The sequence below is a fragment of the Lytechinus pictus genome, chromosome 3, assembly GCF_037042905.1.
Source record: "Lytechinus pictus isolate F3 Inbred chromosome 3, Lp3.0, whole genome shotgun sequence".
NCBI classification, from domain to species: Eukaryota; Metazoa; Echinodermata; class Echinoidea; order Temnopleuroida; family Toxopneustidae; genus Lytechinus; species Lytechinus pictus.
The window spans coordinates 34585184-34610919 of NC_087247.1; the positions used below are offsets into that span (position 1 = coordinate 34585184).

General features: G+C 35.9%; 1 protein-coding gene across 1 annotated transcript in view; it reads left to right on the forward strand.

Annotated features, from left to right (window-relative positions):
• The first annotated feature begins 814 nt into the window (after positions 1-814).
• Positions 815-25736, forward strand: part of LOC129255679 (probable serine/threonine-protein kinase kinX) — a 33198-nt gene continuing 8276 nt past the window's right edge. The window contains exons 1-8 of the mRNA XM_054894014.2: positions 815-845; positions 2600-2634; positions 12328-12391; positions 19213-19365; positions 21651-21925; positions 24138-24281; positions 24579-24714; positions 25070-25162. Of these exons, the coding sequence (XP_054749989.2) occupies positions 815-845; positions 2600-2634; positions 12328-12391; positions 19213-19365; positions 21651-21925; positions 24138-24281; positions 24579-24714; positions 25070-25162 (931 nt within the window). The remainder of the gene's footprint in view (positions 846-2599; positions 2635-12327; positions 12392-19212; positions 19366-21650; positions 21926-24137; positions 24282-24578; positions 24715-25069; positions 25163-25736) is intronic.

The following is a 25736-nucleotide window of genomic DNA, read 5'->3' on the forward strand; positions in this document are numbered from 1 at the left end:
AGATGATGGATTGTTCAAATGAGCCTCATACAAATGATATAGCGGCCCCTGAAAACGTGTGAATTCACACATACGAAGGAATGATCGGTGTATTACGGATAGAGAGACCTGGAGGAGAGCATGTAGAAGGGGCAAGAAATCAGAGAGAGTAAGCCAGTAATCATGAATAAGTTAGAATGTCACGAGTCCTGGTCGAGGAGTCGGTGCTATATTAGGAAGTGGTCTAAGTCTAGAGGGGTAAAGCGATGCGGGAGAGTTATATATCGTGACATTGGGTGTTTATTATTCATAGCTATATCATGGTTTAATAATGTACTCATTCTAACCACTAGGATAATGGATTGATAATGCATCCAAAAATATTCATAGCACATAATACATTGCAATCTATGATTGTTTGTTATCATTTAATGTAGAATTGTCGTGCATTCTTTAAAAAAATATATCAAATGAAATACTTGCCCAATCCGAGTTTTGTCATGATTTTTTTAAGCGAACTTCTCTTATGAAGAAAACAAACTTGTGATAAATAAAATTGAATAAAATTTACAATCGGAACATAAAGTTTAATCATTCTTGGGTTAAGAGGAACATGCATGTTGGCAAAAACAGTGCCATATCCTGCGTACATTTTACACAAACTCATGTTGAAATTTAGCCACGAAACATAATTATGTTTTACCTATTTCCCTCTACCCAACAAGCATGCATGTCTCCTTGCATTGGATAACATTCATGATATTTAACTCAACTGTTTTAGAATGAATAAATAAGTATGGGTCTTAAAGAAAATGATCTTTTCTCTAAATAGAAAATGACGAATAATTGGGCTATACGGAATCAAGGTAATGAGTTCTTGGCAAGTCAGGGGGCCGTTTCATAAAGCTGTTCGTAAGTTAAGAGCGACTTTAAGAACGACTGGTGAGCCTTTCTTACGCGCTTAACCATCGCCAATGATTATACCATTTTTCACAAGAAAGGATCGCCAGTCGTTCTTAAAGTCGCTCTTAACTTACGAACAGCTTTATGAAACACCCACCTGGTCTGGTATCAAGAGCGGGTGGGGTGGGGGAGTGTAATCGTTTGTCCAAGGATAGAGCACAAACGGAAATTCATGAGAACTATGGCAGTTGAATTCATGACTATTCTCGATAGTTTAAAAAATTGATTTGCCATATTTCATGTACCGTCAGAGCACGAGATGCACTGGTTGTTTCCTCAGAAATAAAGCAATATCTGGGTCTGTGTGGGTGCGTGAGGGTTGTATGGGTGCGTGTGGGTGTGGGTTTGGGTGTGTGAGAGAGACAGAGTACGTGGATGACAAAGCTAGTAAGTCTTTATACAACAAGTGGTTATTTTTGTACAAACTTGATATCTTCATTAGATAACTATCTTCAGTCCACTTTATTAATATTGCTCTTGATTTTATAGTGATACATATTTCATTCTTATGCCTCCATTACTTGAATTCAATTATACTCTCGTCCTCGATGCTCTAACCCATTTTCGGGATTGAACTAAGATTTGGGGAAAAATTCGTCGTCCGTTGGATTTCAACCGCGCTTAGAATAATCAACATGTCCTATGTTTACGGAACATTTTATTACCTGGGGAACTGATTCGTTAGAGCGATTCCCGATGTAAGGTATTCACTTAACTTCTTTAGATCACGCTCGAATGTATACAGTTTGATTTTTTCTCCCATGTATTCTTTAATTCTGCTAAACCTTATTCTCCATTATTATGTTCACATCTTCCTTAGATCGTGCTTGGATGTATACACTTTCAAGATATTACCCTCCCTCACTCCCCCTCTCTATCTTTTTTTCTCATGTACTCTTTCTGCGTCTATCTCTCCTTCATCCTGTTCTTCATCTTCAAGATTGTGTTCACCTCTTCCTTAGATCATGCTTGGATGTATCATGTATACATTTACAAGATGCCCCCTCACTCTCACTCTCTTTCTTTTTCATGTACTGTTTATCTCTCTCTCTATCTCTCTCTCACCCTGTCTCTCTTTCCTTCATCCTGTTCTCCCCCTTCAAGATTATGTATGTTCATATCTTCCTTAGATCGTGCTTGGATGTACACACTTACAAGATGCCACCCCCTTATTCTCTCTGTTTCTCTCATTTATTCACTCTCTCTCCCACTCCCGCTTTCTTTTTCTATGCATATCTCTCTTTCATCCTGACCCCCTTCAAGATTATTTATGTTCACGTCTTCCTTAGATCGTGCTTATATATGTATATATATATATAATGTATAATATACTTTTCAAATGGATACTCTCCCTCACACTCACCCTCTCTATCTGTTCCCTTTATTCTCCCCCTCTAGTTATCCCTTCTTCAGCCTGTTCCTCCTTCTAGGCTATGCTCACATCTTCCTTAGATCGTGCTGGGAAGTATACAATTTCAAAACGATGCCCCCTCTCTTTCTCTCTCTCTGTCTCTCTCTGTCTCTCTTTGTGCCTCTAATGTATTTTCATTCTCTCTGTCCATCCCTTCTTCATTAAATTTGCTAATCAATGTTTCTTATATTTGGACATTTTGTTAAAAATCGGTTTAATTCTCTCCGCTTTCTATTTTTTTCACAGAAGACAGACAAAATGATGAAACAGATGTACAAAAGGTGAGTGCCTTCACTTTCTATCATCAAAATGTTAGTTTTATAGGATGAATTCTGAGGACCTGCGTGTGGTTTTTATTTTACACAAAAAATTAAGTGGTCATGTCCTGATGCGGTTTGTTTGAATTTCATTAATCTAGGATTTTACAGTTCGGATGATCACAGCCGTTTCTTTGAAATTTCACAATGATTTGTATAATTTGTATTACATTCTTATATTACACTGAAAATTATGCTGTGTTGCAATGTATTGCATTTCTGTCGTTGTTATCTATTAAGGATTTTGAAAAATATTCATGAAATTGGGTTAGCGCTCCATGTTGGACTATAATGCATCACATAATTAGAAGTTTCGATTTGAGACAGAATGCATATTCTCCCCAGATCAAAAATATATAAAGCTTTGCTCCGGGGAAATCAAAATCATGGTTATATACTCAAAATAGAACAACAAACAGAGAATTTAAGTTGACTGATGAGTGTAATAGAGACAGCGATGAAAAAAAAGGAATGATTGATGAACGGTAACCAGTGATGGAAGCAATTCAAAAAAGCGATGTTACCAACCGTATCAAAGTAGATTTTTATTAGACTTGCAAAAACATGCTGCTAAAAGCAGAATACCCTACGTCTACCACACTCTCACGAACTGATAGAGATTTATTACCCTCGTTTTCAGAGACATAAATCTTCTGACTACTTTAAACAAGGCTGTAGATAGCCCCCACCACACACACACACACCCACACACACGCACACACCATCCAATCTTGATGACGTGCACCCGGCATGCACGTAAACACAAAAACGCGCACATAGATTCTTAGATAGGTAAAAAGGAAATTTGAGAAAATAGCAGAAGGGAAATGGTATAGGCTGATTTTCTTTGTCGTCTCGAGTAGGTTTTCCCGCCTTGAAATTCCAAAAGTAAACGGAAGGGAACCGCGTAGAAAATTGAATATACCCGGGAGGCAAACAAGTTACACCTGCATGCCAAGAACCGGTCTAACAAACCCATGTCGGCAATAGTACGAGTCAACCCGATATGTGCCATTTCGATACACTGTCCAGAATGTTGCTTTTTCTGAATAGAAAAAATTACATCACATTTATGTTAGACATGTAGTATGAAATATATATTAGCGTTTGATATAAGTTTTTATCATCTTCGACCTACTATTTTGATATATTACATTATTTAATAATATGATTAATGTTTTGGGGTGATCATGGTCATCACACATCCCAATAAAGATGAAATTAGCAATATATATAATGTAAAATAAATATCAAAATAATGAAATTTTGTATACAGAAAGATGCATGCGAACTGAAAATGATAAATACATCTGTTTCTATGATTAATCTTTCACAAAATATGAATAATTCGCCATGAGATGATTAGCCCCAGTGAAATTGGGTCCTGATTACCAATTAATTCTCGAATTTCTCTATATCAAACTTACTGCGACAGGCGGTTTCCTGCTTAAAATATCCTTGCCGACGATGTTTTTAGGTTTATTCCTTTGTTCCGTTTATTTTACCCGCGGCCTTTCTGTTAATTAGTGACAGCGCAATGTTTATACGAAAATTCAGATAGCATGCACCGCATGCCTGTTATCCGTTTTAGGCATCCAGTTATCTATTCTTTCATCTAATATTCTTCTCCATAGAAGGGCTGCCTTGGTAACAAGCTCTCTTTGAAAGTAAGCCATAAGAAATCGGGTCAGGGAATTATTCATGGATGTTCTATCGATTCGGTCAAGAAAAAAAAAATTAATGGTTTTGAATTATTTTGTGCGTAAAAGAAGAATGGAGATAATGTCCTCCCCCTTCCCTCTCGTTCTCTCTCTTTCTATTTTCCTCTCCCATCCTCTCCCATCCTCTCACATCTTCTCTTCAATAATAAGTGCAGAATTCACACTCCAGTAACAACTCATTCATTAAGAAAGAATACAGAAATACATCTATATTATGTATTCAAAAGTTTTCGTCGCCTTACATAAGAACATAATTAATCCTCGAGTGATAATAAGAGAGAATAAGCAGCCCTTCTTCGTGTCATTGTGGCGGACGCAACAGAGCTCTCGCCGCTAATGCAATTTCACGTGAGAATAACAAGTTAATGAAATCAATTTCATTAACAAAAATAAGAAAGAAGATAGGAATAGATTAAATGGAAAATCGATTATTTACGATTCGTGCATTCATAATTGTACAGGCTGAATGAATAATTGCATTGACAACCTCAATCGTTATTTTTTGTTAATATGTTTGTTCTCTCACCTTCATCATCTCATATATCTACGTAATAATTGTTTGGATGATTCCTCCTAATTAGATAGCGTCATCACCCAGGAATATTTGCAATCAAATCTATTTCTACAAAATATATACTTCATTTTCAATAGCGATTTCTATGAAGGTTTGTGACTTTTGTCAAAAATTCAATTGTACTGTTTTATCGTAAAAAAAGAATCATAAAAATCAATAAATGTCCTTCGTAGTGATCCTGAAAGATTGCTGATGACAATCACTTTTCATTTGTCATTCGGGATGATATTTGTAAATAAGCCTATGGTGGTTGCTAAAATTAGAGACTTTAACGTTATTGACTTCCCTTTGTATCGCAATGTATTTTAATGGGCAAATCGCTCGCGAGTGAGCGATGGCCACATCAATTTTCATGGCGTGCCGTAGGACATTAGTTTATTGTTTGCCACTGTGCGCATCGCTGTCGAAATGAAAATTCAGCAGCAAGTTTAAGAATCGGGTGAAGAGGAAAGGTAATGGGGCACGGGAGGGGATGGAGGGGAGGAGAAGAATGGAAAGTAGATATGGAAAAGAGTAATAGTTAATAGGATGAAGCAATAGGGGGAGGAAGGTGCTGATGAGGCGACGATTTCTCATGAGCTAAACTGTTAAAATGCTACGACCTTTCGAGCTACTTCTCAAGCGAGTAATTGAGAGTGTTTGCTGTCAGATTGGGGACCTATTGAGAGACGAGAGGAGTACTTCTGTTCAGATCTGAAAATTAAAAACACCTCAGAATGTGGCAATTGTCCTTGAGGATTACATTTAATCTGCTAATAAACGATCATCAAGTACTAGAATTTTTAAGGCTGGAACTACGGAAGTTAATCTAATTTGTGGGAAAATAGTACATCGTAAATGAGCAAAAGAAATTCTGGTCTTTTGATTTTGATTTCGATAATAAATTTGATATCAAATGAAATAAAACAACAATTTTTTATCTCATTAATAGTAAGGTTTTAATGGGTAGAATCGCGATCTTTTAGTAATTCACTATCAAGTTTTAAAAACTCTTCTATTCTCGAATAAACTTATACGTGCGTTACAGTAAAATCGGTTTTGACCATTAAATGATCATAAAAAGATGGGGAGTCAATACCCTTAAAAAATCATATATACACACCCCTCTCTCTTCTTCTGGCTTTTTTTCTCCCTTTCATTTCCTTTACTCACTTCTTCGCCCTTCTATCTCTCTCCTTCAATCTCTATTATTTCTCATCCACACTATCTCCCTCTTTCTCTCCCTTTCCCGTTACCCACATCACTTCTCTCATTTTGTAAGTAATCTTACTATGCCTTTATCCGGTCTGTTCTCTCTGAGTTCGAGAACCAATCAGGGACTCATCTGGTCATCCTGACGGACAATAATCACCAACCTGTTTGTCTCAACGCGCATTTTCTCATCTGTATGGATAGACTCTGAAAGTCATTTTCACTCCATAAGCCCCTCATTTGAATCAGACTACAAGGGCTTTATCGCCAGGTAGTCTCTCCAGTTGCCATCCATTCGATGTGACTTGGGTGACAATGGGGGTGAATCAAATCGGAGAATCAAACCAAATCAAATTCATCTCCCCACGGGAGGATACCGGATACATTCTCATTTCGCATATTCTATCCGCGACTCGAGCAGATATCGGATCCGGTATGGGTTTCTGCGTCTTTCTTTTTTATTCCAACCGCAATATTCACCTCGTCCCGCCTGAATTGGTTGGTCGTATCTATTCTACCTTCCCTTTTATGCAATTCAGACAAAGAAAGACATGGCCGAAAGTAGATTATATGACATGACACATTGGTACATTATCTTGTTCGGTTTTCGATAAGTTAAAAAAAAAATATCTTACGACTGTATTGATAAGACTCTACAACGTCTTGAGATTGTTGAATCCATATTCAAAAGGGAGGACATTATTACTACTCCTTAGCAATTGTCAATTGGATTTAATCAATTGACGAGTATTGCAAATACAGCCAATCAGATGCATGGAATGACGTCTGTAGCTTATACACAGTTTTTTTAAAAGGTCTCTTCGCGCACGGTAAATCTCCGTTCAAAATGACCCAGGAATAATCAAATTTTCAAAATGTAACATTGGTATTTTTTTTTTTGGGGGGGGCTATGTTGACTCAATAAGATTTACTTGCGTGAATGAGAACATGCTCGAAATGTTAATGTAATATTAAAACTGTGGTTATTCCCTGACCCATAAATGATGATTTAATATTTTTGTATTTAGAGTTTTTTTATGAGGACCAATATTGATTTTATCACGTGTTACAAATAACAGTCCTATTTACCAAGCAGATCCCGATCATGATTCACGTCCTACAATTTTTAATAATTCCAGAATTTAATCATCACGAAATCTGAAGAAAAAAAAATTAACTAAATCTGAAATCCATGCACCGCAGCTCTATTTTCTCAAATGGCCGTATATGCATACACCTAACGGCATCGCTGAAATACAGTTTGTTGTCATGGATATTATATGGTAAAGTCCACATATAGATGGAAACAGTGTAAAAAAAAAAGAGCATTCGCGGTCTTATATTTCTCATCCTCTCTTGCGCATTTATTCAGAAAAAAATTAACAAATTCAAATACTTAAACAAGTAGAAAGTCATAAATGTATAGCTAAAAGAGGGGCTCTTTCATCCACAATGTCGTCGTTTTGGACTTAGTCATCACTTCTCTATTCTCAGGAAAACAAATACGGAGTGATTATACTGGATATATATATATATATATATATGTATATACATCTTTTTATTCCTTTCAATTCATCCAAGGGATATATTGTACATTATCCCTAATTTAATAACTATGGATATAAGATCTCAAAATAGCACAGACTTTTCCCGAATCCCATACTTACAAAAGACGTCAATAATAATTACCTTAGTAGCGATGGTTGTTTTCCTCGGAGAAGCAAAAAACAAAGTCTTTCAGTTTTGTAAATATAATGCCATCAATTAATGATCATCGATATGACGAATGGCGAAGCACCGCTATTTTCAGTTTGAAGGTATCCACCTAATCCGGACAAGTCCATGGATAAACGAGCCTATTTTATCAATAAAAAGAGCACATTTTGAGACCAAAACGTAAGTGGCACTTTGTCGTTAGTTAATGTATATGTCCTTTCCATCCTCGATGATCATTAATATTGATAAGATCTTTATGATAATTGGTCGTACTTGGGCCAATGGAACACTTCCCGATTTATCAAAAGAATGAAATTACGTTTTGAAGTGATGAGAACAGTGTGTAATGAAGACGAAATTTAAGTCATTAACTAGAAATGTGACAATGTTAATCAAGATTTGCCATACATCTAGCCTTAAATTAACCTTCGGATATACCGAGTGTGTGTCCAGCGCAGTGGCATGCGACACAAGATGACGGCGCGCCGGTTGAAAGGATTCTTATCGATATAGTGGTATATGAAAAGTACAATCTATCTTTATAAAAAAAAAAAAAAAAAGCATGGTTAATTTGCTCATATAGGTCTGGGCATTCCTTTCTGATTCAAAATGATTGTAATTGATATTGAAATAGCAGCTGAATAAATGATTTGACTTTGAATCACGAACAAAGTTGCTAACTACCTTTAAAACGAAATCAACCATGGACTTACTAAAAAAATATGCCTGAACCTAATATTACGATATCATCATGATCATAGCATTAAAGGGATGCTCCAGGCTGAAGATGTTTATATTTCGATGAATAGAGTAAAAATTACATAGCAAAGTGCTGATAATTTGATTAAAATCGGATAACAATAACGAAGTTATTGAACTTTAAAGATTTGCTTTATTCCGGTGAAATAGTTCTAGGCATGTCTTCATGAATATTCATAAAATGGGCTGATGATGTCATATCCCCACTTGTTCTTTTGTATTGTATTATATGAAATAAGGTTAGTTATAAGTCATTAGTTATTTATTGCTGCAACTTATTTCATCATAATGGAGACACATCATTTACACATGTATGAAAAAATGAAACCATTGTGGTTTCATGTAATAACATAAGAAAAATGAATGTGGGGATGTGACATCGTCAGCCCATCTAATGAATATTCATGACGACGTGCATATAACTGTTAAAAAAAATATTGCTAAACTTTAAAATACAATAACTTCGTTATTTGTTATCCGATTTTGATGAAATGTTAGCATTTTGCTCTGTGAATTTTACTCTATTTATTTAAATGTAAATATTCTCACCCCGGAGCATCCCTTTAAAAAGTCGTACCACTTGCTGAACTTTCGTACTCATGAGGAGAAAAGTGTTCAGTAAATTATCATTATAATTATTTTCAGTTTTAAATCATTATAAAGAACCCTTTGCTATTATTGATCATCACCATCATCATCATCTCCAGCATCATCATTAAAGATATTGGGGGTTATTATCATTCACCAAGAACCGATACCTGTTGGAAGAAAAGATTGAATGATGCAAGATGAAAACAAGCACAATGATCATATCCTGTCTTCGTAAAGCCAGATGCTTTAAAGAAGAAGAGAGAGTCTCAGTATTATCTCAAGGTTTTTTTAAATACACATATCTCTGAAAAAAGTAGTGTTTGTCAAAGAAGGCATCTGGCTATTTACCCCTAGAACGATCCATTTCAGTCAGCCATAGATCGGCATCAAGTATATTCAAGGATCAATGCCTGAGGACAAAGAATAATGAATATTTCTGAAGCCTGTCAAACGAGAGATTGAGTGAGAGGCGATGCAATGGAGAGTACTGTACGGAGGAATACCAATGTACAATCGAAATACAAACTAGTCTAAATGACTAGAGGAATACACTCTTAAAACAAATCAGTCAAAATTACTAGTTAATTGGGTAAGCTGGGTGCAAATGTTATTCTAATCATATTTTACTATTTTCTAGTCGTATTTTCCTAGAACAGAGTTATTTATGACTAAAATATATATAAAAAGGTCACTAAACATATCAGTTGCACCCAGCTGACTACTGATCTAGTCAATTTGACCGATTTCTTTTAAACGTATATAGTCAGCTAATTGCAGTTGATATTTTCCGTCATAAATTACTATTTTCGTGTCAAATGCAACTAGACAATATAATTAAGTGTCTGTGATATTAGTTCAACCGAGCAATAGCTCTTTCATCTCGTCAACTACAGCTAGTTTATCGTAAGAGTAAACAAGATGCGTACATCTTCCTTATTCGATTAAATTGAAAATTAAATGTTTATCTGTAGAATGTAATGTAGAATGTAACATTAAAAAAGAAACATTCACCACAAAATAAGGGTTTTTTCATTGTAAGCTTATCAAAATAATCAAACAGCCGATGTGGATGGATTTGTGGAGGGAGGGAAGCGAAAAGATTTTGGAATCAAGTTACTTCCATTAGAGTATTCCATGAAATTGCATATCTTGTGGTGAATATTTTTTTATATTCAGAATTAGTTTATCGGCGGCGAGTTGACTGATCATGTTCTAGTTTTGTTTAAAAAACATATAATGTGATATAATTATCACATATGAGAGAGCAAGGGCAAAACTGAAGGGGGAGGAGATAGAAAGTGGAGGGTTCGGAATGTATGAGAAAAAAATGGGTTTCAAATTGATTGGTGTTTCTTTTTAAGAATACTGAATATTTTTAAGTGACATATATGGTGGGAGGTTTTTAAGGGAAAGGAATAAATAGTCCTGGATCAGTAGATCAGTAAGATGAGGTGACACGAGACATAACTCTACCATTGCAGGTGAAAATGTTTCTTGATAACACAGCCTCTAAAATTTCATCATTCATTGGTTTGCATATTAAGCATATACAGCAGAACCGTCTGGCCACATTCAATATTCTTACGAGAGACCCTTTTGACGCTAGCAGTGCTGATTTTTAAAATAATTTATGGATAAAGATTCAGGTTATAAAAGGAAACTAGTTTGATTATGATTTTGCAATTTTGTTGATTATGTAGAGAATAGTGCCTTTATAATTTCGTAGACTACCAAAATTATGACTGAAATACTATTAGCGTAGAAAAAATACTTGAAAAGAAGACGGAATTGAATAAAATGGTAATTTGCTTTCGAGTATTATTTTAAGACGGCAATGATTCATAAGATTTGCATAACCGTGTTGATAATATTTATCAGCAGGAATGCGCAAACATAACGTCACGAAATAGAACTTTCCAGGTTTCAAGGCATCATAATTATCTAAGATGATAGCGATTAAAAATCATTGTATGAAAAATATTCGAGAGTTAAACAATGAATACATGTAGGTTTTCTTTTTTCCTCAGCGTTCTGTTCAGACGGTAGACTGATATCGGTAAAATTATTGTTTGCCATTAGGTAAAAAAAAATTCACTTAAACACTTCAAGCAGACCCTTTAATTGGTTGTTAGGAAGGCACTTAGAGAAAAATCTGGATTCGAAGGACCTATCAATTAAGCCTGATGGTCTTTCATTCAAGTAGGCATAGGGAACAGTTATATGTCATAAATCCCGGGAATTTTTTTCTATGAATCCTTCCAAAACAAATGGACAAACGACCCTTTGTGACTATCTCTGTTTGGAGATTGAAATGAGTTGCTGCTGACGATAAAACCGCCCACACGATGACCTTTGCTGAAAAACAGAACTTGTATGGTGATTCAGGGACATCATTAAGATGTGGGAAGCATTCTGTAACCATAATTAGCTGCAGTCTGCATAATCAGGTCGATAGACCAACTAACATTTCAACCCAACACCATGGATGATGAGAGTAAACGCGAATATAGTTTAACTATTACCCGTATGAGAACATTAATTTATTATTTCATATGTAATACTTAACGATAATGCTGCTGATGACTATGCGTGATCATTTTACGTGATCTGTAAATGGTGCCGTTCAACATCACTATCGCTTACGTATGAATAAAAAGTATACTTTGTTATGGTGTTCTGGTAAAAGTGCATATATGGGTTACATGAGTCTATGTAAGCATAACATTTGAATTAGATTCGATAAGAATTTTGATCAGGCTCATTAAGCTCAAATTGAAAAAAAAAATGCATCGTACTACAAATAAAGAAATGTGAAGTCAATAGCAATTAAACCACACAGGGAAGGCGATGCTATTGGAGTTTTGTAATTGTACTGGTTAAAATGAGGTGGAGGATGAGCCAAAAGAATGTTTGTATTGTGGTTTTTTGTGTATCTCGCACCCATTTTCAGCGCTGATTACAGTATTGGGTATATAGCCTTACATTATTCACAAAAGTGTCCTTTATAATATATCCTGGTCAACACTAATTCTTCATGGAGGTCATATATTGCATTGTTTGTGTATATTCATAATCATTTTCACGAATCGTTTTTTTTTACAATAGGTCGAAAATGTAGTTGCGTCACAAAACAGAGAGGTAGATGACACACAGCTGAAGCAGGACCAAGGTGAGAACTTCAAATTCAATTCAAATATTGATCATCTGTTATCATTCTCACCATTTCCCCTTCCAACTCTAGTTACGCATGCGAGAACGGACACATTTTTATATAAACATAACCATTATTGGATGATATTTCATGGAGATGTTCGGAAGTGACATAAAACTTTACGGAAAGCTACAACATGTTTTAGATGCTAGCTACATAGAGACATTTTAGCACAAGAAAACGCCAAGATCGAGGGTCGTGTTTGAAGTCATCACAACCAGCTTTCTGAAACAGCCCTCAAATTTATATGAATTAACGCACAACGTGGACTTTGACATGGGTACCTTTTTTTAAATTTAAGCCCAAGGAGGGGGTTGTATACTGCGTGTTAAAACATGCTCAATATCTCTCATGAGCATGATGAGTGGAATTCTTCACTTCGAATCAGGCATCCATTGCATGCCCCTAACGAAACTGTAGAGCAGAATCAAATCAAGTGTTGAAATAATATGTTTGACGTAAAACGGCCTCGGGCAATGTTGCTGGAGCAAAATGTCTGATCAGATTTCAGATATTGTGCTTATTATTCATTTTTTAAGCCGGATGATATAGATCGGCTTTCTATCTTATCGATGATAACCCGATCAGGAAGAAATTGAATGTGACGCTGGCCTTACTCTCCGCCGCATAAATCATCCTATGTCAACATCACCTTAAGCGGGTTTGGGGCTTGAAGGTTTGAGCTTTAATGTAGGCTACGTCACATCGACTTGACTTGCTGATATTACAATCCTTTTAAGTCTTGTGTATAGGATCTAAACTACTTTCTTATACATTTCGTCGCGCTGGTTCTGGATTTTTTTTTCACTTTCTCTTTTCCTCCTCTTTGCCATAAATGTTTCGTTGTTTTGTTATTCTTAATATTTTGTTTTTCTCCTTGTGTTTCCTGTTATGTTGCTCTTGCTCTTCTTCGTTTTCTTCTTCTTCCTTTTCTTTTTCTTCTCCTTTTTTCTTCATTTTTCTTCTTCGTCATCTTCTTCTTCTACTCCTTCTTTTCTTTCTTTCTTTCTTTCTTTCTTTCTTTCTTTCTTTCTTTCTTTCTTTCTTTCTTTCTTTCTTTCTTTCTTTCTTTCTTTCTTTCTTTCTTTCTTTCTTTCTTTCTTTCTTTCTTTCTTTCTTTCTTTCTTTCTTTCTTCTCCTTCTTCTTTTTCTTCTTCTTCTTCATCATCATCTTCTTCTTCTGTGCTTAACACTGCTCATGTTCCTGCTGATGTTACAAATGTGTAAAAAAAGACCTTTAGGCATGATCTCGTGCAAATTTGGGATAATCCAAGACAGCAAACAGATTATTTTTGACGCGAAACAATAGAAACGATGAAAATTGATACTTGCAGCATTATTCGAAAGGCAGTATGGGTAGTAAGATAGCAAAAGGGAAAGATCTTATTTGATTTTTGGTACGATACATAACAAGGTTCTATAGCACCGATGTGTTATGTTCACCTCATACATGTCATGGCACAATCCTTTATAGATTCAAATTGCAGTTAATGGCGTCACCTAATTCTATTACGGTGTTTTGGTGTAATAGCATGGTTAATATCCCTCCCACACCCCCCTTGGGTAATTAGCAATATGGATTCAGTAGGTTAAGATCACGTGACCACTGTCATCTCACACCTAATTGAATTTCGAAGTGCACCTTAGGTTCTGAACCTTGCAAAATTATATTCTCCAACTACCGCTAGAATTCTCAGGAGATGTGCTTTTATGAACTCTTCGAAGGCTTAGTTTATTGCTTAAAGATGTGGAGCATTCCGTTTTAGGAAAGGGGGTCGAAGCGCTTGTTTCTCACTTATATTTAACTTCCAAATACCAACGTTCACAATCTCCGATGCTTCTCATTCCAAAATATCATATCATATAATATAGGTTTCCCCGCTCATTTTCACATTTGAATAATTCAATTTGATGTTATGACCATTCAATTTCGAGATAGCCGTGATCGCCTCAGTTATTTGTCATTGTATTTCATTATTTCATTTGTCACTTGAATGTGTTCGTGTATCTGTGCAGATAATTATCAAACAAGTCACTACAATTTAGATAAACAGCATGCAATTTAATGGTTTCGCAAGTATAACCATTTTTCCGCATGTGGGTCCATTAATTTTGCAAAACATTCTTTAAGTGAATCAAGTGATTTTTATAGAGATAATTCAATTTAATGAATGGGCATTCAAAGTAATTTTTCCACATGTCAATTCATTTTATTTGCAACATCATTTTCAAATGTGTTATTTATATGTTAAATAGGTGCATGGAAGTTAAGAAATGGGCATTCAAAATCGGATTTTGTAAGGCGTGGCAGCTGTTTAGTCAAACGAATTCTCGTATGCAGGCAAGCAAGTTCTAAATTAGTGCATTTGATTTAAGATATTATAAGCAACAGCTCACTTAAAATAGGTTGATTATTTGGTGAATCAATTTCATGTATAGGCCTAGTTTTAATGTTAGTAATATTTGAAATAATGTTTATAAAATGTGCTAGAATGAAAATGTTTTTTTCTATATTGAAGACACCAGTTGATGGTATGGAGCCACCCCTTCCATATCGGCCGTGCTTGACATACAGGGGATTACCCATGAATTTTAATAAAGTTGAAAATATGTATAAAAAGGGACATGTCAGTAGCGGATCCACTTTTGAATGGCACTTTTTTTAACTGGAATGTGTCATGCAAAGGCAATTGGGGACCTTTTTTTTACTTGTCAAATTTCCCTTTAACAAATGACCTCGATTTTGTAGTAAAGGTCCTTTTTTTTAGGTTGTCACAATTTTCCCGTTCAAAATTCCCCCCCCCCCCCCGAAGATCATGGCTCCGCCCTTGGGACTTGTAATAAAGTTGAAAAGAAAAAAAAAAAACATTAATGAAAATGCCCACACAGTCAGCATTGTCGGGTGAAAAGGACTAATATAGAATTGTCCTTAATACCTTTGTAAACGAAACGTAAAATCCTTGGCAAAAAATGGGGGAAACTGTGGAAATTCAAATTTGGGTTTTAAACAAATATCTAATTTAGCCACCCAATGCATAACAATTCTAATTTCATTATAAATATGTTTATAAATTTTACATATAAATACAGATGCCATGTAAAACAAAGAATTACACATCATTAATTTGAACTCTCAAAAATGATATTCGATGCTCAAGCAATCCCACCGGTCATTTTTATTTAAATTGAATGCGCAATTCCTGAATTTCATTGCCCAAAATTTGAAATAAAAAGTACATTCTTTAAGTTGTACATTCGTTAAGTTGCATTAACGAACTTCTATGCCGAAGAACGAAATGTAAAGCACATAAGAAATATTGAAATGATCAAATGTGAAACAGCCTTGACCATTAATTTATTTGAATGATCGGAAGCGAATTCTAGTGTCTTTAAATGAATATCCCATTGTCTGATTTTAAAATTTGAATGACCGATATCTCCGCGAAAACGAAAATGCGTGAATTGAAATGCACAATAATAGATTTAAGTGACTCCTATATGAAATCGGACGGGAAAACCGATATTAATTGGTTTGTAATCCAGATTACAATTCTAAAGTAAGAAATGTTGATAATTTGCATGATTTATTTGAAACGGTTCCTATGTAGATGGTTACTTATTAAAACTGTTTTATTAAAGACTTATTGGAAAATATTACCAATTACAGGGGATTCTTAAATGTGTTTTGGATAACATGGATATTATTGACTCTGTATCGTAATAATGGCCTTTTTAAACAAGTTGATTACTACAGAGAAATAACAAATCTAAACACTTTCTTTCAATTCTAAGATTGTTTTACTTCACATCGATTTGATGTGAATTTGATCGCTTACTCGTTATGTCATTTATTTATCACAAATGATCCAATTTCCTGACACAATCCGACTTACATAAAGAATAATCTAAGTAGGGTTGTGGTAATTGAAGTTTCTAATAGAGTCATTAATTTCCTCATATACGTTTCTGCGTTTGCATATTTGATCACAGAAACATTATACTTAATTATTGGTACGATGGAAGTTACTCTTCTACTTGCCGTATTTATCAGAATACAGATATAGCACAGTGGCTTGAAATTCAACCAACTTTTTCTTGACAGAATAAAAACGCGGCTTGGAGGACCCCATAAACGGCATGCAAATTCACTAATAAAAAAACTCAGCTATGGTTGATATTGTATTTTACGTGCTATGAATCCTAAGTCAAGAAATGATTGTGGCCATTTGACTGTGAATACAACGTCTCGAGCTTCAGTGATCAATCATTCCCGTCCAGTGGTCTTATCGACGAGATAAAACATTCATCGAATAGAGCCGATATTTTTAAAAGGTTTTTAAAGAACCATGCTACAGGAAACCTATACTGAGAACGAACAGAGGGAAAGAAGAACGATATCTGCATAAACTTCATCGAAACATTTAGCTCTATGATAGGCAAGCAGCTGTTATCAGAGTTGTATATCAAATTGCTTATTATCGTCTTTTCGATAAAGTGGAATGGAATTCATATGAAATAATCATATATTCCCGGTGACAATCATGATCAATTTCGGACCAACATGATTGTAAGAGACAAAAATAATTCCCGACGGGTTTTCTTTTCTCTCTTTCCGACGGTATAATGTTTTTATTCATACCATATGTGCCCCATTGGGATTCTCTCAGACCTAGATAAAATAGGGCTCGTCTGAAGAAGAAAATGGGTGAAGAAAATGTGAAAAAATGCTGAACATTTAGGTATACGTCAATCATCAATATCGGTTGTCATGGCAATTGGTGACGTGACGGTGACGTCAGTGACAACTGAAGGGGGAATGGAAGCCACCGTGGTGCCGCGTGAGAAGCCCACAAATCAATCTGAGATTGGAGGCAAAGAAATGGGTGTTCACATTAAACTTTCCATCTTCACTTCTCCGTGCTTGATTTAGAATCCACATTGTTTAACAGATGTTGAGTACCCATACTGTCGGTTATGATTTATCCATATTGGGAAAGGAAAACACATGTAAAGGGTTTTAAAAATTTCAAATTCCAATTTTAATTTATCATCATTTTTAAGAATGATAATTACCAATCGAGCATTCAAAGATTATTATGTTAGGCACAAAATGACAAGTGAAATATGCATTCATTGAAAATGAAATCAGAAGTCAGAAGACACCAAGGTTAATTAGCTGACCCCTGATAAGAATATAGTAAACTGCTAAACTGATAGTTAACGACAATTTTTTTAATCTACTGTATTCCTAAAACAGCAAAACGAAATTAAAATTTGAGAGAAGAAGAAAAGTGAAAAAACAAAACTATGAAATCATGAGATGGCACTATATTACGATTGAAATAAAATACGTGAGTGAATTTTCAACTGCGTGTTAGTCCACACTGTGCATGATATGCTTAAGTTGGGCCGCCCAACCCTGCCAACCGTATCATTTCTGATGAAAATATGACAGGATGTTTTATCTAAAGAAGTATTCTATTCATAGACTTTAATTACGATGTCAAGTCAATTTGTACATTATTCTGACAAAATAGACTCGAAAGCAAAGACATAACAAAACAAGAATAACAATGTTTTAGGATGGAAGTAAAAATAGACCCAAACCACTGACTGATGATTAAGCATTGATATATTATTGTTTATCTATATATATCATCAGTAAATTTTTTTTCCCATGTGCGGATATAGCTTCATGAAATATTCCCAGTCAAATAAATCACCGATAATCATTACTTCAACACGGCTTCCGATGGACTTTCAAGACTTATGTATTCAGGGCCTTAAGTATTTCCCTGCGTCAACAAAAGAGCGGACAGACAATGCAAAGCATATAACGAGATTTCTTAAAATGGCGCCACATTATTCAGCAATGTCAAGATTTGGCATAATGAAGGTCATTAAATTGATGTCCCTGGGGTAAAATTACATTAATTTCTAAACTGCACAATGCTTGATGTTCCTGGAAAATGGCGAAGCAGCGTCATGTCACTGCAATGCGTGGGTGTGCTATGCATATCCTTAACCGCAAATGGAAAAAATATAGGACTTTTTTTCTAACAGAGAAGGAGAAGGGTGTGTGTGTGTGTGAGAGAGAGAGAGAGGGGGGGGGGGAGATAAAGGATGAATCACCCTAAATGAATTATATCAAGTTTAAGAGTAAATTGATAAAAATAATTGTCCAATTTGCTTATTGTACGACTTATTTAAAAAAAGGTTTAATTGAGTTTGGAAAAGCTGCTCGATCCTACATCACTAATTTTGAAATATAAAATACCCGGAGCAAATTCCAGTATTCAGTTACAGAGCTATGATAATGTTGATTTTTAAACAGTTTACATTTCTGGTTATGAGGGGAAAACCCTTTCATTTCAACAAATAGATAAATCCACATAAAACAGTTTAATTTTAGGGTACCCTAACCTAATCTGCATTACCTATAAACACTGACCAAACAAACAATACTAACTAATCACTGAAACCTTACGTATGGGGCCGACCTTTTACGTCACCACTCGAAACACGTGACCCGACTAGAAAACAATAAGGAATCTATAAATATTTTGTTTTATTTGTAACCTCAAACTTGTGCTGCTGGTTTACAGGTGCATGTACAGCGTTGTAAGCTTTTGATACCAATAATGAGGGAACACTGAAAAGAGTGTGTGAATGCAAAATGTCTATTTCTTGTATTTTTCTTGTAACCTCAATTCTTATATTACTTTTCCAATACCAATCAAATGTAATTTGAATAAAAAATTGAGCAATTTGTTTTGCAGAAACGGAAGACGGCCCTGTTGACATCGAAGGAGATAACACACCCGACGACGACGACGACGATGATGATAGGGGACAGGAGGTCATCAATTACCAAGACATTCAAGTCGACCATGACAGCAAAGTCACCAGTGAAAATGAAGGCAAAAATAAAGGTAAAACACCAGTGTAACATGATAACAATAGGCTTCTTTGAACAAAGCATATGCAATAGTCACACCAACGAAATATATTCCAAACCAACAGATGATCTGTCATTGTTTATTTATAGTCAATCTTGTGTGACTGTTACCCCAGCATCAATGATGATGTTGCCCTCAGTGTATGGAAACAGTGATTCTGATTAACAAATGACCGATGTAACCACGGTAGCTATCGCTAGATAGAGGCAGAATCGATGGTAAATTTCATGCAACGGGGTATAGAACAATAGATGGCAAATCTATATGCTACAGATTGTCAAATCAACACCTCCTGATATAATTTGAACTTTCGATTCATAAATTGAGGATAGTATAGGTGTCAATGATACGCTCTTATTTCTGGCTAGGTCCTCGTCAGCAGAGATCGAGGGTTTGTTTTTGCTCTGTAATTGGTATTTCTTTCCAGTGATTGCCCATAGCGATGGTATAACTTGTAAGAGGAGGAGATGCGTGTATTACTTGCTTTCTCGGAACACATTTCCGGACGACGATCCTCGGGGATTGACATCCACGTATCATTCCTGCAATCGATATCTAAAACTATAAAGACCATGTTTACAGTGTCTTTTTTAGTGACTAGATTTGATTGCTTTAAACGTAAATGACTTCAGGGTTCTACGTCAGACTTTTTTAACGTGATGATCATCAAGAACAAGTGAAACCTTAATTTTCAGGGGCAAACATGATGTCAACATTTGTGCAACAATAATCACATCATGTCTTATCATAGACATTTAAGGAACTCACATAAAAAAACCTACAAAAGATTCAAAGCCTAAAAATTAGTGGGTTGATGGGAAATCATACAGATGAATGTATATTTTAGCATGAGCGATTCGCCAAAAGTGTGGGGTTTTCCTGGGGCAATGCAGGAATATACCGTGAGGTTTAATAAAAGCTCCTGGATTTTTTTCAATCGTAGCAGACCTTTCCATATTCTTGTTGGCAACAAACACATGGAGTACTACAGGGAACATAGTTACAATTGGTCTCAATACTAAAAAGATGAGGGAGAAGGGGTTTATTAATTATGGGTACCTTTCAACGGAGGTTGTCATATCTGATAGACAGATCTGCTGATAATATGTTATTCAATATCAGGAAAAGCCTTGGACATGTGCGTGTGTGTGTATTTGAGTTTTGTCAGACGTGTATCAATCAGATATGATTATTTATGTCTGGGACCGACATTTAACGTCACCATCCGAAAGACGTGACCAGGGCTCGAACCTCGAACCTCTGCATCAATTATGAATAACCTCTGCCTTGGATATGAATAACTGAAAAGAACTTATATATCATTCCTATGTTAATTTGTCAATGAATGACAACGTGACTGTTCCGACAAAATTGTAAAAGGATGCCCCCTCCTGAATGTTCCAAAATAGACCAGGACCGTGTACATTGTTTATTCGGGTCACAAGGGGCAGGCGATAGATACGGCCTCACGAGTCCCAATATTGATGCCATCGGCACGGATGTAAAGCAGATGTACAACATGCATGAGGACATGGCTACATACAATACAGTATTAAAGTGGTGAAATCCAACATCTTGGGATGTCAAATATATGAATAGCAATAGTAAAAGAACATGATGTTCGAACGATGATAATACACAAAGAAGTTAAGAGCTCTGTGGGCAAACATCCACCAGGCTTACTCAACCCCCCCCCCCCCAAAAAAAAAAAAAAAAATCAATGCTATTTTAATCCATGACTGAAACATAGCTCGCATTTGCTTGGCCATGTTGGCAGTGATTGGGAATCACCTAAGGGTCAAAATCTTAGCTAAATTAAACATGGAAGCCAGCGTCCTTATATGAATATTAAGGATCAATTAAACGTGAAAGAATAATGATCCTGTTTATAGGTTAGTTATATACGATCTCCTCGAGCATTCTCTATCTTAGAAAGGTTAGAGATGAGAAGAAAAACTGCATATCCTAAAATAGTATACTGTATACTTGCAGACGAGATAAAAGGGTCAAGGATACACAAAGTTCAATCACAAGCATTGTACATGAAGGAGAGCATGATAATAATAATACTGATGATGATGATGATAATAATGATAATAATGATAATAATAATAATAATAACAATATTACGGACTATAATAATGATAATTAATCATAATAATAATTTCACTATGTTAACTGCTTCCAAAAAACTCATCCGTGACTTCATAAATGTTACTTTCATTTTGAAACTATACGTTTTGTTTCATTCATTACAGAGACGGACAGTAAAAACGAAGAAGAGGAAGAAGAGGATGGCACATTCGATGATTTGATTGAAGATGACGATGGGGAGCAGTTTGCAGATGAGAATGAACCAGAGATGGAAAAAGAAGAAGAGGAGGAAGAATCTGAGTACATGCTGACACCTGCTGCTGCACGTGAATTAATGCTAGAACTGAGAGATCCTGTCGAAGTTGCCAAATTTGTTGTGGAAACGGACGATGCTGCTGGCTTCCTCAGGGCTCTCAGATTACTCTTACATGATGGATATGTGAGTAACATTGTATTATCATGGTCATAGAACAGTCATTTGGTGGTCTTCCTGTATCCTAAGAGTAGTTCCTGAGTATTTGTTTTAAGGTAGTCTTCATGTGATTGTAGAATACCATCCGAGTAGCAAAGTGTGAGCCTAGTATAAAGTCCCCGCGTAATCTCCTCGTAGTTTTCAGGACTATTTATGTAGCCTTCCAGGTCAGTCTCGGAGTTTCAGGTGCCATTCTCCATAGTTGCCGCAAGTTTTCTTTGGGATTGATCTCCTCTATGTATGGCTGTCGAATCTGCATCCTCAGAGTCTATCCCCAAGGTAATTCTGTGTACAATTATTCATCAGGTATCTTCAGTATGTCTTCATTAATGTAGTCTTCGTATAATCTTAGTTAATTCGTAGTTTATATCTCTTTCAAGTTGTCTCAACACAGTCTCCTAGTTTTCGATCAACGCGTCAGTATTCATAATTGATAGCATAATTGGGGTGACATATTTTGAGGTCGCCCATGTCCTGTGGAGTAGGTCCATAGCCAAACCGAAGACACAAGGCAGGGGGAGGGCTGGTATTGATCCCAGAGGATGTATTTTTTTTTGTAAGACACTTCACCATTTACGGTATTGATGGAAACAATAATATATATTTCATATTATGTGGTTTTTGTGAGGGTGTCTTAAACATTTTACTTCAACTTATTCATGATATAAAGCTATATTACTGCTTGTATTATAGATGAATTATGAAAACTGATTATAATAATGTGCTCCCTGTGAAAGAAAACTCCATGTATAATCATGATAATGGTAGGTGAAATTCTAATTAAATTAATATATCAATGAGCTTTGTCTGTTGTACCCTGACAACCATCGATGAAGCTTTTAAGCAAATGGTGTGATCACTATGGCAAGAAGTTAGAAATATATTGAGCAATTGTTTCTGCCAGAGCCATCGTATAATTAGAATTTGTTTTGACACTGACATTTCTAGCAATCAGCGGCGGCGTCAGGGTATAAAGATGACGATCCTTTAGGTTTTGAGGTCTTGTGGTATTGTTTAGTTGCGACTTATTTATACCCCCCCCCCAAAAAAAAAAAAAAAAAAAAAAAAATCAACAATATTGTATCGTCGACTCTGTGACATAAAAGAAAAAAAGAGTCACAATTAACCATTCGTTGTATACTCTGTAATGTTGTAATGTTGGAAGGGGCTTGGGCGCCCAGGTCCCACTCTAATCATGCTAATTGGACGCAAAATGGGACAATTTGGAATGAAAAACAAAAAGCAGAAACATGACAATTTGAGGTACCGTCACATCGTGTGCACATCCACAAAGAAATACAGAGTGTAGTCTTATTAGTGTAAACAACTGCAAGTGTCGGTGTCATTTACGATGTTACAACGCAGTAAGTTTGTCTGATGAAGTAATACCACGTAGATGGCGATGCATGACCTTATTTTTTTTCGGTAGAACACTGATCAATCCATAGTAAACGCCGTTAACCCCATCCCAAATACCTCCCCCATTATGTCATCTGTCTATATATACCCGTATGCAAGGCTCTTCTATCTTTGTCTCTGATCTATAAATGTCAATACTCTGACATTTTCATGAAAACAAGCACAGCCTCAACCTTTAAGCTGACCCAGAACTCAGGCCCGGAACCCCCTCCAGATCATCTCATCATCATTGATCATGGAAAGTTCCATTTTCTATTAGAACCTCCACTACCATCGTCGATTCGACGTGGTATTGTAGGGAGCTGCAGGCAAGACTTTATATGGTAGCATAAGAAATGTAAATTTACCAAAATAGGAATCGTTCTCGTCCCTCACCTTTCCTGTATGTACATCTTTGTCGTATTTCCTATCATGTTCCTTTGATTTCCTTTCGACTCCGTTTTTCCCCATCCTCTATTTTCTGTCTTACGTTTTCTTAACATCTACTTCGCTGAATTAAGGGTACTCATACAGCATTTAGAGCCGGTATAAACTTCTGATATTAAGCGACTTTTATCAATTTTTAAACCTTTTTTCTTCCCCTCTTCCGTCATCATCTATTTTACCTTATGTTTCTGCTGCCTTCTTTCTTTCCATTGTATTCTCCGAATTTATTTTCATTCAACATTTCTTTTTCTCCGTACCTTCAGTTGAAGAACAGGTGATGTCGTTTGAGTATTTGCATATTTTTGTTCATTATATTTTCATTTTTAACTGACAGATTAGTGAAGAAGAAGCATACGCCCTCAAGGATGAGGTGGCAGCACAGCTTAGAAATCTTCTTATGCTTCAACAAGTCGAGCTATCAAGGGCACTGTTCGAAACCTATCAGCCACAGTTAGAAGAGGGCCCAACGGAAGACTTGGTAAGCAATGCTGCTTTAGCGATGGTCACTGTCAAAATAGATAAATCATAGTGAAGCTTTTAAATCTAATCATACTCTGATGGTATAGTCCTATTTGAGTAGCATGAATGCTACTAGTTCGGAGTTTCAGCTTGTGTCAAACACCAGCTTTCAAAACGGAACTTGAATTCACCAAAACGCTCGAAAATGTAGGATCTGCAGAAAGAGTTTGGTGATTAGGATAATGAACATTGTCTGGAGGAATACGACATGATACAGCACCACCTTATGATATATACTTATATCTTCTTTATAAAGGATGGACTTCTCTACAACCAGATGGCCCAACCTGCCGAATATTATGACTATGCTAATATGATTAACCAAGATGAAGTGCCGTATGGAAGCTCTCAAATGAACCTTTATGATGCCTACCAAGACACCATTGAACAGGGTAAAGTTTAACGTCGTATTTTCTAGCACTTTCGTGGGGAAGGAATAATAAATAGGTGACACCACACGCTTTGAAATGCACTGGAAAATGATCAGTGATATGACTTCATTTTTTTGGGGGGTCAGCCAATCAAGGTGACCATCATCGATAAGTAAACAGGAAATTTAAAGACGTTGACTTCTCGGTCAAAGACTGTTTATGAAAGAGATCACAGGAAGACTGAAAATATACATGATGACAGGGTAAACCCTTTATTCTTGAAAGGTGTGTACCAATATTGATTTAATGAATTCCCAGGACATTTACACTGAAATGTGCATTCGTTTATTCTTTTTATTTTCTTTCATGTTTTTAGAAAGTTCTCAAGCCTTAGCGGAGATAGCCGAGATACTTGCACAAAGGATTGCAAGAGGGGAAATTTCACCGGAAGATGGCGCTAAAATCATGAGTAAGTCATAATATGTGCTAAATATACCTATTGTAGTAAATATCAATTTATGGTAGTGGAGTAAAGTTAGACAGCCTTCTGTGAAAAGTGTGTTTGATATTTCTGGACCCAAACAGCTGTAGAATTATTTCTTTTGAAGGTGAGCATGTATTCATATCTTCAATTTATCAAGTGGTTCGCTTTCACCAATCAGAAAGCAACATGAACATAGTCACATGATATCCATCGTCATATCTCCTAAAAGTTTCATAGCTCTGTTAGCTGTCATTAAATTTTCAGATCCATATTATTTTTGAAAAACATTACTCCCCCCTTGTTTCCATAGCAGGGGCCACGGATATGTTTCAAAGTTTGGAGGGGGGGCTGGCCATAGAAAATCAGAATCAGATGGGAATTTTTACGTTTTTGTACGTTTATTGAAAAAAAGCTTCAGCCGGCCGGAGCCCCCGCCCCCGGTTTGGCGTCCCCCGCATAAGTCACAATAATCTAGATTATTCATGAGGAGATGAGAGATCTAATGAAAACCACTCACAGTCATCAGAGTAGATTTATTGAAGATCTTCTTTGTAAATAT